This window comes from Alligator mississippiensis, chromosome 1 (genome assembly GCF_030867095.1).
Source record: "Alligator mississippiensis isolate rAllMis1 chromosome 1, rAllMis1, whole genome shotgun sequence".
Lineage (NCBI taxonomy): Eukaryota > Metazoa > Chordata > Crocodylia > Alligatoridae > Alligator > Alligator mississippiensis.
In genome coordinates this window covers 112,512,750-112,530,360 of record NC_081824.1, presented here as the reverse complement: position 1 = coordinate 112,530,360, position 17,611 = coordinate 112,512,750, and the positions used below count along the sequence as shown (strand labels likewise).

The 17,611-nt window shown below is 40.6% G+C and overlaps 1 protein-coding gene across 1 annotated transcript in view; it reads right to left on the bottom strand.

The window, feature by feature from the left end:
* Nucleotides 1-17,611, bottom strand: part of LAMA2 (laminin subunit alpha 2) — a 630,290-nt gene that overhangs the window by 50,946 nt on the left and 561,733 nt on the right. Inside the window, exons 45-48 of the mRNA XM_019479551.2 lie at nt 16,994-17,137; nt 15,710-15,843; nt 8,530-8,689; nt 694-818 (exon numbers count right to left, since the gene is read on the bottom strand). Of these exons, the coding sequence (XP_019335096.2) occupies nt 694-818; nt 8,530-8,689; nt 15,710-15,843; nt 16,994-17,137 (563 nt within the window). The remainder of the gene's footprint in view (nt 1-693; nt 819-8,529; nt 8,690-15,709; nt 15,844-16,993; nt 17,138-17,611) is intronic.

Genomic DNA, 17,611 nt, shown 5'->3' with positions numbered 1-17,611 from the left:
GAGATCCCAGCTGCAGGAATTTGCTTCTTGCCAGTGCAGGGGGAGCCTGGGATCAAGATCCCCCTGTACCGGCAAGAGGTGCAATGGGATCTAAGGTGCAATCCACAATTGCACATCCTGCCATGCATGTGTGCTTTAGATCCCATCACACCTGCATGTGTAGAGGGGGCCTATGTATTAGCTCTCATGAGGAAATACCAATCAGAGAGTGTTTAACTGTCCATACACTGAGCTTATGCATATAACCCAGGGTCACAGATTCCATTTTAGGGGGCAGACAGCATTTCCAATGCTGAAGTCCCTTTTGTGAATCTAGACTCTAGCCCTTACTTTCCTTTTGGCCTGATCCAAAGCCCATTGAAGTCAGTAGGAATTTTCCTGCAATTTAAGTGTGTTTTGCAACAAAGCCTCAGGCCACAGTACTCTCCCCATTTGTCTAGAATCCATTAAGGTATGGCCAACCTTATTCTTTAAATGGATTAGACAGTATCTCTTTTGGCATTCTTTTAACATAATTTTTAATAATCCCTTTAATTTTATGAATTTTGTGCACTGTACTAATGAAACTTACAAGGCCTGTTGTGGGCTGTTGTAGATCTTTGTATTACTTGCTCCACAACATAAATGTGCATTGTCACAAACAGTTTATAAAGAAGAGTGAAAAGCATAAGAAGCAGCCATTTCATTACTAACCTGACAGCACATCCTTTACAGTCACCTTCGGTTTCCCTGAAATTCCACAATCCTATGGGCTTGCTGTCCAAGTATGTTTCACCCATACAGCCATTGAAGGTAGTGATTCTTACAGCATCTGACTTCTGCAAATAGGAAATTATGGAGCTAGTTAGAATGTAGTTTGAAGTCATCCATTATCTTTAAAACATAATGTGGAATGGACATGACAAATACTTAAAGTGACTTGGGTTTTTTAATGAAACATCATTCTTGTCTGACAAACCCTGTTAAAGAACTGGAAAGCTTGTAGTAGTATGGGAAGGCAGATTATGAGACTGGGGAGAAGGTAGAGGAAGGATGCTTTTGGGTTCTCTCCATGGTCTTACTGCACAGTTTGCCTCCCCAACCATTATGATAACTAGCATCCTTCACTTATGGAAGGCTAGGCCCTTTTTTGGAGTCAATCAGTGTTTTTTCTTAGCTAATCAGGGCAGGAACTATGCAATCTCCTCTGTAATAAAACAAACAAGCTGTCTCTACAGTATTTGTAGTCCTTGAAGGCCTGGGAAGGGAAGGACAGGAAACCGAACCAACATTTTCTAAGCTGAAAGACTGGCTGTTAACCCACTTAGTAAAACATGGGGAAAACCCGATTTTAGATTTAGCAAAAATAGGGATGGTCAAGCAAATTAAGCCCCCACATACCAAAACCCACTAGGCCAGGTTTACGCAGACTACCTAGGGCCTTTCTCATGTGATTTGACAATGCACAGAATTGTTCATCCTTCTAGAATTTTATAGTTTCATTTTAAAGTATACTTCATCAATATGAGCTGATTTTAAATCTACAAACCTAGCAACTGACACACAAGCACCTGCTGTTTTCTCTGAATATTAAGAATATTACCCTGAAGAATATAGAGAAGAGCAACTTGAAAACTTTCGAAGAAGAGTATGACTTGAAAGATTTAATGCATTGGTGATATTTCCCAAGGTAATTGTAAATGTTTTAATTAGCAACAAGTATGAACTTAATGTCACTTTTGAGAATTTCATGATGTCTAAGCATCATATTCTTCTACTCAAGTAAAATGATAAATGTTTTTTAAAACCAAAAAGGAACATTTAAAAAAAATAAAAAACTGCAGAGGCACAGACAAAAAGGGATTTTGTATTATATCCCAGGGCAAAGCTTCAACTCTGTCTGATCACGCAGACTGTGACCCAATGATATGAAACAGTAGATCTGAGAGACAGAAAGTGGTTTTTAAAGTATCATTGACCTTGTTAAATGCCCAAGGAGATCCAGCTTTTTATAGAAGCTGCTCGGTGAAAAGATAAGAGTTTTTGTAGGACTTCATCTTGCGCATTTAACAACTGCACATATGGTAACAACCAAACTTATTTCAAGAGAAGGAAGCAAATTTAACATGTTTTTTTTTTTTTTTAACTCAGAATTTCCTAGAACATAGTACAGGCATCAAAAATGTTGAGAACCCAGATTCTCAAAATTAACCAGTTACATGAGGCTGGTTAATAATTTATTCTGGCTGCCTGGGTGAAGGACCAATTTTCAGGTAGCCTAGTTGGTTATTGATAAAATGGGTTCTTTTAAAAAAAAAGCAAAAACCTTTCCCGAATTTTCATTCTGATTGGAAGCTGGTATTTTAGTGCATGACATGTTGGGGCGTGCTCTAATTCAGCAGAAGAGTTAAGCACATGCTAGAAACTGGGGATGTGGTTCACTGTTGAATTTCTTCCACTGTATATTTGCCTCATTGTATCCTTCCCACGTCCTTCTCAGTAATTCTTTCCACTTAAAACACTTTTAAGTGTCAGAATCTTGATTCACTGTTGACACCTCTTTCTACCCAGTAATTCTACTGTAATTGTTTTAATCTTTGGTTTATGATGCGCCACATGTAAGTTATTTCTGTTAGTTGTTCATGTAGCAAATATGTTAAACTGCATTTTAAAGGAGAAGGATGCTGTTGTAATAGAAATGTTATTTAAGCATTAACAATAAAATTCATTATAAAGCAAATCTATAAAGTAAACCGGGTGCATCTACATGTGCTATTAATGTGACAAAATAAACTCTGGTGTAGTTTGTGCTGGAGTCAACTGCTCCTGGGTATAGCATTTACACATGCACCTGGGACTACAGCACTTTGAGCTGGGGTGGAACAGATGAGGGCTCACAAGGGTCAGCCTTGGGCTCTGGGTAGTGGTGTTGGGTGGTGGAGGGCCTGGCTAGGGCATTAGGGTGCTACAGTGCAAGATTGGGCGGCAGTCAGCCCTCACACTTTAGCATCCTTGTGCCCCAGCTAGTCCCTGTCACCATCTACACATGCATTTTGGCAGAGTAAATTACTCTGTTATAGGATAATATTGTCCACAATGATATTGTCCACAATCCTATGGCAGAGTTAATTAATTACTGTGCCCTAATACCAATGCATGTGTAGAATGTGATGCTTTATGCATAGCTAATTAGTCAACTCTGCAGTAAAGCGCACATGTAGCTATACCCACTGTAAATTAAATCAAAATTTATATTGAGGAAGTTAATGATTTGATATATGATTATTTAAGCCTGTTGTGTTGATAAGTTGAAAATGCAACTGCAATTATTAAGTATCATATTCTGGTTGGAATATGGAATAACAATAGACATCCTGGGGAAATACTACTCAGAATATTGCGGTCAATAGATCCCATTAAAAAATTGTAGGTAATAAAATGAATATCAGTTCTCTGAGATTTATAACTTTTAAATGATCTTTTGTTTAAAGAAAGACCTATACAATTTTAAAGGATTTCTCAGAAGTTAACACCACACACAAATATTATTCAGTGTAATGAACTCCTTTTTAATGGCATATTTTCACAATGGCAGTGATTTTTGCTTTAACATAGCTGCAGTGAAGGCTGTTGCAGTATTGCCACAACTACCCCCAAAATCTTTATACTTCCTAATTCAGACATAAAAATTTGTTTCAAGCTAGTATTTAAATTGAAGGTTCAGTCCCCGAGTAACATTTCCGCACCAACTTTAGGCTAAAATATTTGTGGGGACTTGTTAAAGCTTTAGAGTTGTGTAAATACAAAATGAACAGGTATTTGCTACATTTTGTGCTTGATTCACTTGATTTAACTCAAAAAGGAAATCTGAAATGAATTAAAATCAAAATAATAAATTTTAGTTTTTAATTTTGCCCTGATGCTTCCCTCCCTTTTCACTTTAGGGTGAACTACTCGTGGCCAACAGGCCTAATGAGGCCTGGCAAGTGGCTTTTTAAAGCTCAGTGATTTTCAAGATTTGCAAGAATGTAAATGTTAGATTATTTTTTTAAAGTATTCAATAAAGAACCCTGAAATTTAAACAGATGATAAAATTCCTATTAAGTCAATGGGATTTAAATAAATGCATAAAGCTAAGCTCTTAAATGCTTTTCTGAATAGGAAGGACTCAAGCACATGATTAAATGATTACCTGAATCAGGATCTTAGCTAGTTATACAGCTTTGAAAGCTATGAACTACCCTCATTGATCTCAATGTAGTATTTACTTTGAAGCCCAACAAAGAGTATTTATTGTTGAATATTATAGCAGAAATATCCTTGTTAACCTGTTTATCCCACTTGGTTGAATTCCATTGAAAACAGAGATTAGAAAAGTACTGTATCATGTACTGTCAGTTAGTACATGACTCTAGAGCATCATCAGATCTCACACACTCTTACACTTCCTGAAGAACCACAGTATAAGAAAGAGATGGCTTGGATAAGACAGTGAGCTGTTGTGCTCCATAGCCAATATGATCTGACAAAGGCCCAAGGACTGGTGGCTGGGAAGGACTCATTCTGGATCTGGCTTTGGAAGGCTCAGTACCTTCTTCAAGTTTGAAGCAACATCTGTACTTTCAGCAGCTGACAGATTGTTATTTTCAGCTGTTTCCCTGTAAGGACTCTTGTTTATGGTTCACAGGAGAAGCAAATGTCTTTGTCCTGGCTAGGAAAGCAGGAATGTAGAGACTGAGATAGACCTACAGTTCACAGTTGCCAGGGTAGCAGGGGAAGAGAAGGGAAACAAAGACTACTGTTTATTCCTGCAAGTCCCGTCCCCCCCCCACAATTTTTTTCAGTGAATTTGAATTCCTACATACAGGGGTATCAAGGTTCCTGGCAGAGTTTAAAGTACCCAGTGGCAGAAGCCCTTCAGCTCTCTTCATATTCTTGCAGTGATCCCCTGCACCCAGCAGCCCAGTCAAAGCTGCTGGGTATAGGGTTTTGACAATTTTCAGCCTGGCTGGGACAGCTTCCATCCAGAACCAGAGTCGGGGCTGTCCCAGCTGAGGCCAACAATCGGCTGATTGTCAGCCTGAGCCCAGACTGCACTGAAACCAGTTTGAGTCCTCAGTGGCATTCCAGAAGCCAAATGACAATCAGCTGATTGTTAGCTGAGCTGGACTCATGGGCACTCTTCAATTTGCTGGTGCAGGAGGAACCTGGCCTCCCCCTGCATTGGCAAGTAGTAATAGCACAATTAGGAGCTGATCATTGATTCCACAACCGTGCCTCCTGCCATATATCTGTGGCATGCCAGGAGGCATGATTGTTGGGACTGGGGATCAGATCCCATTGCACCATTAAATGAAAATGTGCCAAAGACTTATGGTACTACCCTGCCCTACTTTCTGGACTTCAGACGAATGTAGCTAATTACCTCACTTATACAGAAATGCATAGCAATGGATCTGATCAAATTAAAAACCACAATCAGATCCACAAATCTTCCATAGGGTTTATGGATATTTTCTTAGTTATAGCTGGACTTGAAGCAATTGGTTTAAGGAAAGGGAATCTAGATTTGCAAAAGATACTCCATCTGTAGCCTTTAAACCTTCCTTTGTCTTTATATGTGTCTTTGTTTATGTGGGCATGCATCCTACAATGTACTATGTGAACTTAATTCATTCTGTACAAAATAAAGTATAGCAAAGGTTTGCATCCTACACCTATTAGAGCTGTTCATAAATGGAATTTTGGTTAATTGGCAATTTTGACATTTTAATGTTTTGCTTTTGTTCCAAACAGTCAAAAGATATATTTAGAAGTCTATAAACCACTATGGACAATTTCAAAATTTGCTGCTGAAATAAAGTGCTCCATTTCCTTTCCTTTCTAACATTTTGAAAAAATAAAAACAAAAAATTTAAATGTCAAATTGTCATGTCAAATATTATTTCACTTTCTAGGAAGTATTTCCAGTTGAAAATATTTAAATTGGGTCTAGTCAGAATAAACTTCAAGTACGTTCACATATAAGTTAAATGCAACCAATGATCAGCTCCAGATAACTAACAGTGCAACTTCAGAGCTGCCAATGTTGTACATCTCTTGCACAATGTAAATCATGATGTTAACATCTCTCTTATTAATCCCTGTCCTGAAGGCCTAGTGACTGAAGGCCCATAGGAGGTAAACAGAAAGAAGAGTCAACAGAGAGGAGTAAAAAATTACAGAGGTCTACTGTAAACATTTTCAGGGTGGCACAAAGTGAAAGCAAATAGATGTCCATACTTTCAATCATGCCACAAATGCTCAATTTGTGGCCATGACAGAAGGCAGTATTAAATCAGGCCATTTTATTGCAGCCCATGTCTGTTTGCTTATGGTGGATATTTTGGGAAATATAAAGCTACCCTTGGGTTTCCAGCCTCCCTGGAGCAGAGGCCCCATGGGCTTGAGGTGCCCAGTCTTGCACACCCTAGGAGGCCTTGGAAGTGCCTGCCTCACTTTCTCATGTTCCTCCAAAGATGTATCTGGGTAAGAGGGGAAAGTTGGGGGTGGGGTGGGGTGTCTGCAAGCAGGGATTTCCTGCTTGCACACAGATACCCCATACAGCACCCAGAGGAATCTCTCTCCAGGTGATTTCCCTTTTCCCATCTGCAAATGCAGGGGGGTGGGGGTTACCACTGTGCAATTTCCCCACTCTGCGATTGCAGGCACGTGGGGAAATTCCTTGAAGAGGTACCTCCATGTGCATGCCTGCAAATGTGAAGGGGGGAGTGGGAGTTCCCCTTTCTGTACTTGCAGGCATGCATGCGGGAATCCCTTGCATAGGGATTTCCCTGTGCATGTCTGCAAGTGCAGAAGCAGGAATGTGAGTCCACCGTCTCCACTTGAAGATACCCTGCAGGGTATCCTGCTCTCCAACACAGGGGACATGGCAACCAGGGATGGCTATAGACCTCCCTGGATCATAATAAGCTGTCTTGTAACATATATGTAGTATAGCTAACCATGTTCCACTGAAGATGTCTATCACTAGTGTGATGAAATCTGGATGGACAGGTCAATGATAGGCATTAAGAGGGAAGCAGATTCATGGTATCTGGCAAAAAAGGACTAACTGTTAGGAAGCAAAGGCAGATATAGGGGATGAAGATATAGTTGAGAAGCAAAAAAGGAGACAGGTGGAAGGATAAACCAGCCAGAAGAGAGAATAGCCTGTGAAGCTGAACTAACAGGGCTTGGAAAATTTATTAGTGGACAAAAGGAGAGGAGTTATATCAGGGGCAGGCAAAATACGGCCCACAGGCTGAATGCAGCCCACCAGGCCATTTTATCCAGCCTGTGAGGCCCCTAAAAAAATTAGTAAATTAATATTTATATGCTCCTGGCTACCTGTCAGAGCTGACAGGAGCTAGGGGCAGTAGGACCCAGGGGGAGCCCTCAGCAGAACTGAGCAGCTCATCCCCATCCCACCCACAGCCACTTCACTCTCTTCTGTCCCCACACTGCTCTGGTGCCATGTAGCTCCCAGCTGCATTGCCAGACTGGGGAGCACGGGGCCATGCTAGTATATGTGTGTGTGTGTGTGTTTGCATGTGTGTATGTGTGTGTGCATGCAGGCATACAGGCAGGGGCAGTGTGTGTGTCTGTGTGTTCATAAGGTGAGTCCCACATGCATACCCCACCATACACATGCACCCACACCCCACCTCACACTGCCATACATGCAGATCCCCACACTCCCCTCATAAACCTGAGCCATCCTCCCCGATACACTTCCCCCCCCACAAACCCCATACCCACTCATACCCCACATACTCTCACATCCACAGCCCCCCACAAACCTATATGTACCCCCCATGATATACAAGAGTAAGACTTCATTTTAAGATATTGTCTCTGTGCAATCACCTCTGTGTACACTACACAAACACATGTAAATCAGGACAAAAGTATTTTTTGAAATCAAATTAATGAATGCTGTAGATGTTTGCTTTTTAGAATATAATTTGGTATTTTTCTGGTTCCAAGATGGCAAAACCCCTTGCTGAAAGGAGTACTTCTGTGGGAAGGGACTTTGGGTGGCAAAGGTCAGGGGTTAGGGCATGGGACTTCTGGTCACAGGATGGAGACCAAGGAGTGGGGCACCTGTCAAGGGGAGGGGCTACCCATGCAGCCCTCAACAGTTTGCTAAAACTTGGAAAGCCACCCTCCGTCCAAAATAATTGCCCGCACCTGAGTTATATGAATCAGCAGAAAGAACAGGTACCTGCCAGCACCCAAAATGATGAAAAAGAAACATAAAGGAAACAGGCATACTGAAGGGAAGAGAGAGTAGAAGAGAGAACTAAAGAAGCTGGGTATCTGGGAGGAACACACACTATTACCAAGAGCAGTGCTGTTTTAGGAGCTCAGCCGTATTATGAATTAATACAATACTTAGCCACATGAGGCCCAGTTGCTATTAAAAATAAATGTTTAACTATAACAACAGCAGCCCATGTAATTATCAAAACCTAAGATTTAATGCACCAATGGTAGCAAACACCTTACCTTTATTTTTCCAGTTAGCCCACCAACAAACAGCATGGCATTTGCATCTACATCCAGAATAGTATAACCAGGTGGAGAGATTTCACTGACAGTGTTCGGCACAATGCTGGCTTTGGGACCATCCAGAGCTCGGACTGATACTGTGCCATTTCTCCCAGTCCTTAAAAACAAAGAACCCTCCAAACACTGCAGTTAAACCATAGCATATAAAACTTAATATTTTCCAGATATGTTTCAATAGTGACTGTACAACATTAATGTGTTTCTGATTTGGTAATGTTCAGGTTTCTATATAAAGTCAAAGGAAGTTTCTTTGCTCTCATATACCCATGAAAGCTTTATACAGGATCACAGAGCAGGTGTTTCTTGCCTCACTTTTTACCTTGAATATATGTATACATTAAGTAAGAATTCAACAAGTAAAACAGAGAAGCTAGACTTTTGATAATTACTAAGACTAAAATAGCACCATGTAATTGTTTCTTGACTTAATAAATGAAGCAGGCTATGATCCAAATTAATTTCTGAATTTCCTATGGTTTATTTGATTAATTTCATTCCTTTGAAGTAGGTGATCATTTAATGAAGTCCTTTAATTCACTTTGCTGTAATGTTAGAGACCTGCATCCTCCACAAGAAAGCTCCCTGGGTGATTATTAAACTCAGACACAAGCCTCATCTTTTTTAATTGTTACCCTGTTGTGTTTAAAATTGTCTTTTTAAACTTGTAATATTATTTATCAATTTGTCAAAAGTTTCTACACATTTCCTTTTCTTTAACTTAGAATATGAAATAAATGTAGTATTAGCTACAGGTGTGGTGCTTGCTGAAAAATATTTACAATTGAATGGAAACCACTGTTCAAATCGACACTGCATAGAGTTCACCCAGCATCCCTCTGTTGCTCCCTCTCTCAGTGCACAATTACTTTTGCCCCACCACTCCATGGTAACCCCACAGGTTCTCAGTCTCCAGAACTGGTAAACTGGAAGCTGAGTTCCTGCTGGTGGGGGACTGGAGCCACAGGACCGAGCAACTTCTTATTACAACCCCTGGCTAGAAAGCATGCCACTGTATGCCACTGTGGTGATTTTGTGGTTTGGTGGAAGGTGTGTGCCACGGCCTGTCCAGGACCAGAAGCACTCCCAACTGAAGTAGAACTTAGACTGCTTCAAATGTACATCTGCTCACGGCCTGTGTGAAATCCAGTAACCACTGAGATGAATTGCAACATTCCTCTTCATTTTACTGGGGCCAAAATTTCATCTGACGCTTCCATTCTAGGAGTGAATACCCCCATTAATGGGTATCACAACAGTTATGTCACATAATTTTGAATTTATGTCCTTGGAACTGGGCGGAAACACAAAGATGAAAGGAAAAAAATGAAATTGGTGCACTGGTTTAAGCACTTACTCAGGGGTACTATATAATGATGTCAGTTAAAGGTCTTCAGCACATAGTCTATCAAATCTGCCTAAGGAATGCAAAAACCATTCTGTAGCTCTTCATTTTGATCCTACCAATTCAACTAGTCTCTTTATAATCTAATTCTCCTCAACATTGCTCCACTCTTCAGATCTGTGTTATTGTAATTGCTTCCATTGCTGAGTTAGCAGTTTGCTCCATTTGCTTCAAATGTAAGAGCACGAATGCTCTATATCAAGAACAACCAGTTTAATACGTGATATGCACTTTGTAGAATGTCTAAATTCCTATATCATGTCCTGGCTGCATTTTCTGCTGAACTAGCTTTCCTGTAAATGAAAGTCCCGTTCTACTGTGACATGAAGCTATTTCAGTGTGTGCAATATGAATTCAGACTGCACTGAACTGATGAGCATCTTACATAAGTATCTCAGTTTGCATTCCCCTAACTGTAAGATTTAATTAAGCTAGCTTTGGAAACTTTGCCATGATTTTATTTAACTGTCATGAATGGCTGATTTTTGAGATTTTACTAACTTGTTTACACTAGACATCTCCCTCTTCTGAGTTATGGACAGAATAGAAATTAAGACACCTATGTTTTCTTTCCTGTCTTTACTGACAATGTTATTTTTTTCACTGCCTAATATTATGTCAAATTAGCACATTACAGTGGAACAGGATTTATTCAAATTAGGATTCATGTCCTTAAACAGATATTAGTTTAGCTGATATTGTATAAGATACCATGGTTTATTCAATGTTAGCAAATAAAATTTGGAATGTTTTAGTAAAAAGATTACAATTCTTTTAGCAAATAATTAATTGCGATATGGTAATCTTTATACATGACATGTAATGTGGCCATGCTGTAATATTATCTACTCTCAAAACACAAGTTTTAAAAGATTTTAATAGTGACTCATAGATTCACAAATTGTTAGGGGCTGAAGGGACCTCGCAAGATCATGGTGTCCAGCCCCCTGCAGTAGGCAGGAAAGACAACTGGGGTCGGGTGACCCCAGTGAGGTGACTGTCCAGTCTCCTTTTGAAGATTTCTAGGGTAGGCGATTGCACCACCTCTGGAAGGAGTTTATTCCACAGTCTGGACACACTAACTGTGAAGAAGTTTTTCCTAGTGTTAAGCCTGAAATGGTCTCCCAGGAGTTTGTGGCCATTACTCCTGGTTTTCCCCAAGGATGCCCTAGTGAACAGTTGTTCACCAAGCCCTTGATGTATTCCGCTGATGTAGCAGTAAGCTGCTACCACGTCCCCTCTCAGCTTTCTCTTTTTTAGGATGAAAAGATCCAAGTCCATTGGACCCAAGATGATTGGAGATTAAATAGAGGGTACACACAAAGATTAAAAATATACTTTTTAAACCAGCTGAATTTTGTTTCTAATTACCATACCATACCATATCAGATGGTATATTTCCCTAACGTACATACCAAGACCATAATTCCACATATATGGTTTGAGAACTAGCTTAAATTTCAGGTCTTAATCCACCTAAGTTCTTGAAGTTAGGGATGGGAAATAAAATATTTAATAGTTGTTCTCTTAAAATGTGTAAAATCTTCCCGTGTGGCTGAGTAAGGCCAAAGTATTTTTAACCTTGATTTTCCGTAAACTGTATCTTTTCACATGTTCAGCTTGAAAAGACATTTGCCTATAAGTGTGGCATTTTGAGTAAGAATCAGTGTACTAGGATGTGACAGGCCATCTATTCCCAATAACAAATGAAACAGAGATATTTTGAAAAGATACAATTCACTGAAATCCAGAGATACATAAAAGTTTTCAGTCTGAGTACAAAAACACCCTTTAACTTTTGGTAGCGTTGAGGTGATATTTTAGCCCTGATGGTCAAAGAAATATATGAGAGGTAAGAATTCTTGTTGGATTATATTTTTATTGGACCAACAGACTGGAGCAAGGGTACTGTGATACCTGAAAACCTGCCTTTATCCAATCATGCAGTTGGTGCAATAAAATATAGCAGCCACAAGAATTTTTGCCTTTAACTTTTGGACATTTTAAAATAGGCTTCTTTACTAATGGGTAGATTATGTAATACTTTTATTATTACTTATTTTCACTGAAGTAGTGCCCACAATATTCTAAGCACTATCTATATGCCCACAAGGTGAGACAGTCCATAACAAAAGAGCTTACACAGCATACATGAGAGAAAAAAGGGTATGAAAGTATGGATACATACAACCTAACTTTTAGATAAATATGAACTGCCCCCAAATTACCCTTTACCCCCTGTTTTAAGGTTCTTTCGCTGGTGGGTGTCAAGGGCAAAGGGGGTTCTGAGAAGTCTGAATAAGAGAGAGAGTCTTACAGATCAGTCTAGGGGAGGGGTTTCTAAACAACAAGAATTATGAGGGAAGTGTTATAAAACAACAGGGTAAAACTGGCATCACTGAAAGAATGGGGGTGGGGTTATGGGCTCCTATAAGATAAAAGAATGGCTAAAGAGGAGCAAAGGTATAAGGGATTTTAGAATGAGATTCACAAAGGAATACAGGCTGAGCACTCATGTGCCTAAAGATGGTTTATGCATTGAAAAAAAATTCATAAACTTTTGGATGCAGGGACCAGAAACCAGTGCTCTTCTCCCTCCTAGAGCAGTGTTCTCATGGCTGCACTATGGCATTTTGCTCTCTTGATTGGTTGCTCTCTGTCTTTATGAATCTTGTATTCCTTTTTTGCAGCATCTACAGAAACAGTAGAGGGCCTACTTTCCAAGCCTACCTTGTCTGATAGTTAGGGCACTCTCCTGGGCAGTGAGAAAGGTGAGATCCATCAGGCTGAGGAGGTGTAGAACCCTGAACTCCCACTTTTTGAGCAAGTGCTGTGACCTTTTGGCTATAATAAAAAAGAAGACTACCACCACCTCCTCCTCCTTTTTGAAGGCAAGTAGCTGTGAGGAAAGTAGCTGTGAGTATGGACAGATCTAGAATTTCCTAAGGGGGTGACAAGGTTCCTTGGGTGAATTTGATATCTTTTATTAGACCAACCCAAATAGTTGGAGAAAAGTTATTAATCAAGCTTTCGGGTTTAAAAACCCTTCGTCAGGCTAAGGAAGTTTCAGCAGTTGGTGTGTGCTCTTCCTGGATGGAATGAAAAGTAAAGAAGCCAGCGGCTGGGCTGGGCTGGGGAGTCAGTTGCCAGGCAGATTATAATGTATCAAAAATCCAATGTCTATGTTTAGTCCATGATCTCTAGTATCCAGCAGGTTGATAAAATGGAGCTCATAGGCTCGTCTCTGGGAAGTGTTGTGTAAGTTTCCCTTGAGGATCAGGACTGAGAGATTGGAGAGAGAGTGGTCCTCCTGTGAGAAATGTGCCCCCACCGGTAATTGGGTGTTTCTGTCTTTGATAGATTTCCGGTGTGCGTTCATTCTGGTGCGCAGTTGTTGTTTGGTCTCTCCTACGTATTTTCCATCAGGGCATTTGGTGCATTGGATGAGGTATATTACATTTCTGGAGGTGCAGCTGTAAGATCCGGGAATGCTGATGGCTCTGTTGTGGGGTGTAGTAATTGTGGGGGTGGTGGAGATGTGTTGACAGGTTTTGCATTTCTTGTCCTAGCACGGTCTGGATCCTTTTGGTGTGTTCTGGGCTTGAGGAAGTTTGCTTCTGGTGATGAGGTTGGCGAGGTTCGGTGCTTGTTTAAAGGCTAGGATGGGTGGCTCTGGGAAGATCTTTTTAAGAATAGGGTCTCTGTCTAGTATGGGTTGCAATTTTTTGAGGATTTTCCATACAGGTTCAAGGGAGGGGTGATACGTCATAACCAGCGGTGTGCAATTTGTGGGGGTTTTTCTTCTGTACTGCAGCAGTTCTTCACGTGGTATCCAGGTGGCTCTTTCAAACGTGCGATCTACCTCTCTGGACGAGTGTCCTTGCTGGGTGAAAGCCTTTTTAAGATTGGTGAGGTGGCAATGCTGGGTGTTCTCTTCAGTACAAATGCAGTGGTATCTGAGGGCTTGGCTGTATATCACAGCCTTTTTGGTGCGTTTAGGGTGATTGCTGGTTCTGTGCAGATATGTATGTTCGTCTGTGGGTTTCTTGTATACTGTGGTCTGTATTTTACCCTTCTGGATACTGATCATTGTGTCTAAAAAGGGGATGTTGGTGCTGGAGTATTCTAAAGAAAGTCGGATGGAGGGATGGTGACTGTTGAATTTCTGATGGAACTCAATCAGAGATTGCAGGTTCTCAGTCCAAATGATGAAGATGTCATCAATGTATCTTAAGTATAGCAAGGGTTTGATGGTGCAGTTCTTGAGGAAGTCTTCTTCCAGGTGGCTCATAAAAAGGTTGACATACTGTGGGGCCATTTTAGTGCCCATAGCTGTTCCCATCATCTGGAGGAAGTGTTGATTATTAAAAGTGAAATTGTTGTGTGTGAGGATGAAGTGTATAAGCTCAGTAATGTCTTTGGGTCTGTATTCTGGGTTGTAATCTTGTTCCTGTAGATATGTAAGGCAGGCTTGGATGCCATCCTCATGTGGGATGTTGGTATATAGGCTGGTAACGTCCATGGTGGCTAAGGGGGTGAAGCACATTACCCCTTGGACCACGAGGTAATGGGGGAAAGGATGCCCAGGGCAGGCAGGGGCCTAAGGGGAGTTGGGCGGGGATCAGACACTTGAAGGGGGAACTTCCCGCTGCCACTGTCCCCATCTGAGCTGGGGGCTGCAAGGTGCAGCTGTGTGGGATGTTGAGCTCAGCTGAGGACAGCAGCAGTAGTTAAAGGAGGGTTCCTCTTTATAAAGCCTGTTCCTTGCCAGTAGGAAATGCAGTGGAAGAGTAGTCTGCGCAAAAAGAGGGAACCCACCAACCATTGCTGCCCCCTGCTGAGCCCAGCACCCTGGACAGCTGCAGCCCACTGCCAAGCAGGAAAAGGATGACTCTGGGGCTATTTCTGTGCCCTGGTCAGGTAGGGACAGCCACAATGGTGGAGTGTGGACTAATGTGCTCTCCTCATCCTTGCGATGGATTCTCCCCTGGCTGTGAGTACTCAGCTCAATGCTCTTAGTCATTGTCTCAACACCATACTGGACTGGGTCTCTCAGGAGCCTTTAGCCTGGTTTGTGAATCCTAAATTGCCTCAGGCAGGTAATAAATGCCTAAACATTCAGATAAGTCAAGCAAAAAGTACCTCTGGGAATGAAAAGGAGCTAATCTTTAGGTCTCTAGTTAGGCTTTCTGGTGAAAGTTTAGGCACAAATGGAAGATAGGTGGGGTTTCTATGACTTGTTGTCTTGGATTTAGATACCTAAATTCCTCTGTGAATCTCAGCCCTGAAGATGATGTTAGGAACCTTGAATATGAGGATGTACTGAAAGGGGAGCTAGTTGAGGGTGCCCTGGTGAGAGTGATAGGCAAGGAGACTATAGAGTGAAGGGAGAAGGGTGGTGAAATGCTGATAGAAGGAGATAATGGATATTGCACATCCGTAGTATATCTCAGCAACAGAGAGAGTACCTGCACCTTTAGAATGCCACTGATTAGAAGCTTCCTGATAGCAGACTGTTGGACACAAGCTCAAAAGTTTCTGTTAAGCTGGACTGCATTTATCATTGTTATAATGACATTGATTTTAAAAAACTATCCTTGTACAAATGCTGTACTTATTTCTTAAGGAATGTGAATACAAAAACAGAGGATTAGCAACAGAACTTGCTGTGTTGTATCATTTCTTTCTATACTAGCCAAAGTATACAAAGCTTACCTAGAGGCTTCAATTCGGTACCAAAAGCCATCATCTATGGTCAGATCTGGATACTCAACTCGTCCAACGCCAGAACCCACATCCCACAAGAAGTTCACCTTGCCTTTACGCATCTCTATGGCTAAGAAGTCAGTCTAGCATACAAAGAATTAAAATAATAGGGAATCAGTGAATTGCTTTAAATGTTATAAAAATATAATTTTTGAAGATCTTCCACACTTTTGAAGATCATAAGTAAACTTATGGTGTCTCAGGGACCCATGTTCACATAGCAAATTTTGTATAGTAACTCCCATGAATTCTGCATTAAAAAGTCATTGGATAAAAAGCATAAACTGCTGGGAATAGGGACCGTAATGCAGGACTTCTCTCTCTTCTGTTCCTGACCACCAAGGGAGTGCAGTCATTACTAGGCTACAGAAGTCTGGCTCCCTCTTATTAGTTCTCTTTCTCGATGTATTACTCTTTCAGGTCCCATGAGAAACCAGGAATCTCCCTCATCCCTTCCATTATCCAATGGTTCTTTACCATGTATCTTGTTCTAGGTAGCTGTGTATTGCTGGTTCATTGGAGAAGCTGTTAACAGCAATATTATAGCTGCTTAGAGACAGTTTTAAACATAAACAATATTATTTAGAATGCATCCATTTGGCTAGCAGTATTGTACTGAAAAATGCCAGTGTTCCATAGGTTAATACATATTACCATCCAGACTCTTCCTTTTATAGCAGAAAAATAAAATACATTGCTTAGAGTGTTTGGAAATGAACACTTTCTCCCATTTACTGAATTATTATTGATGGCTTGAGAAGTCTGTCTGCTGGAGGGCTTGTGGAAAACTGAATCATTCATCACTACCATTCCTGAAGTTATTATGGGCTTGACTGGAAGTCATGGTAAGTAGGATCTTTGACAGATCCAAGATGATTAGCTACTTCATTCCCAAGGGAAAATGGATGAGAAACAAGCAAATGAAAAATCATCCCAGTTGTACTATTACTGATTTTACAGTTTTAATGCAGTCCATGTAGGAGTCTCAGATTGGATCCCTAGATAAACACCAAAATATCTGCCACTTGTGTTAATTCTAAGCTAATTAAAGCTTTTTTTTTTTGTTTGTTTCTTCTGTGAGTAATAATATATATCTAGTTATCCAGGTAAACTCTTGGGTCCTCTGCCATTCCTTTGAAGTCTCTAATGGAAAACATTTTTGTCATCTTTGTTTGCCAGAGATCCTGTTTGATTGAGAAACTCCAATAAGAGAAAACTGAGAACCAGACTTACAAATTTGGCACTTCCAAGATAAAAAAGGAGGTTGTCGGCAACTGCTGTCTTCACATTGACAATAACAGTGTTGTAGCTTCCTTTCTTTATTTCTGGTCTGTATGTGCGTATACAGTCACCTCCAGAAGACACAGAGACTTTGATCTTATAAAAAACACAGCACAGAGAATTCAGGTTACAGCTCATTATTCCAGAGAGAACAAAAATAGAGGCTTTAGAAGAACTGCAAAAAGAGTATACTGTCTCATTTTTGTTTCACATCTCTGAGGACTAGTCAGAGCTGCTTGCACAAGGTGTATGGGAGACTGAAATTGCCTTCTCTTGTGGAATAGATTTTTATAATGAGTGATGATACATATAGGCCTCTCTTGGCCTGTTATCCTGCCTTCCTGGCCCATAGTCTGCACATCAGGAGAATATTTATTTCATATAAAAATTACTAGAATACATAAATATCTGTAAAGGGCTACTATGGAGGTTCAGGTAACAGAGATATCGAAAAGTTAGCCATAGAAAGGAATCAGAAGTATAACCTAGGTCCTAGCATATTGCTGGGGATGGACTAGGTAACCTTCCTTCTTCTGCCTTTAGTATCTGTGATTTGACCTGTATGGTTGG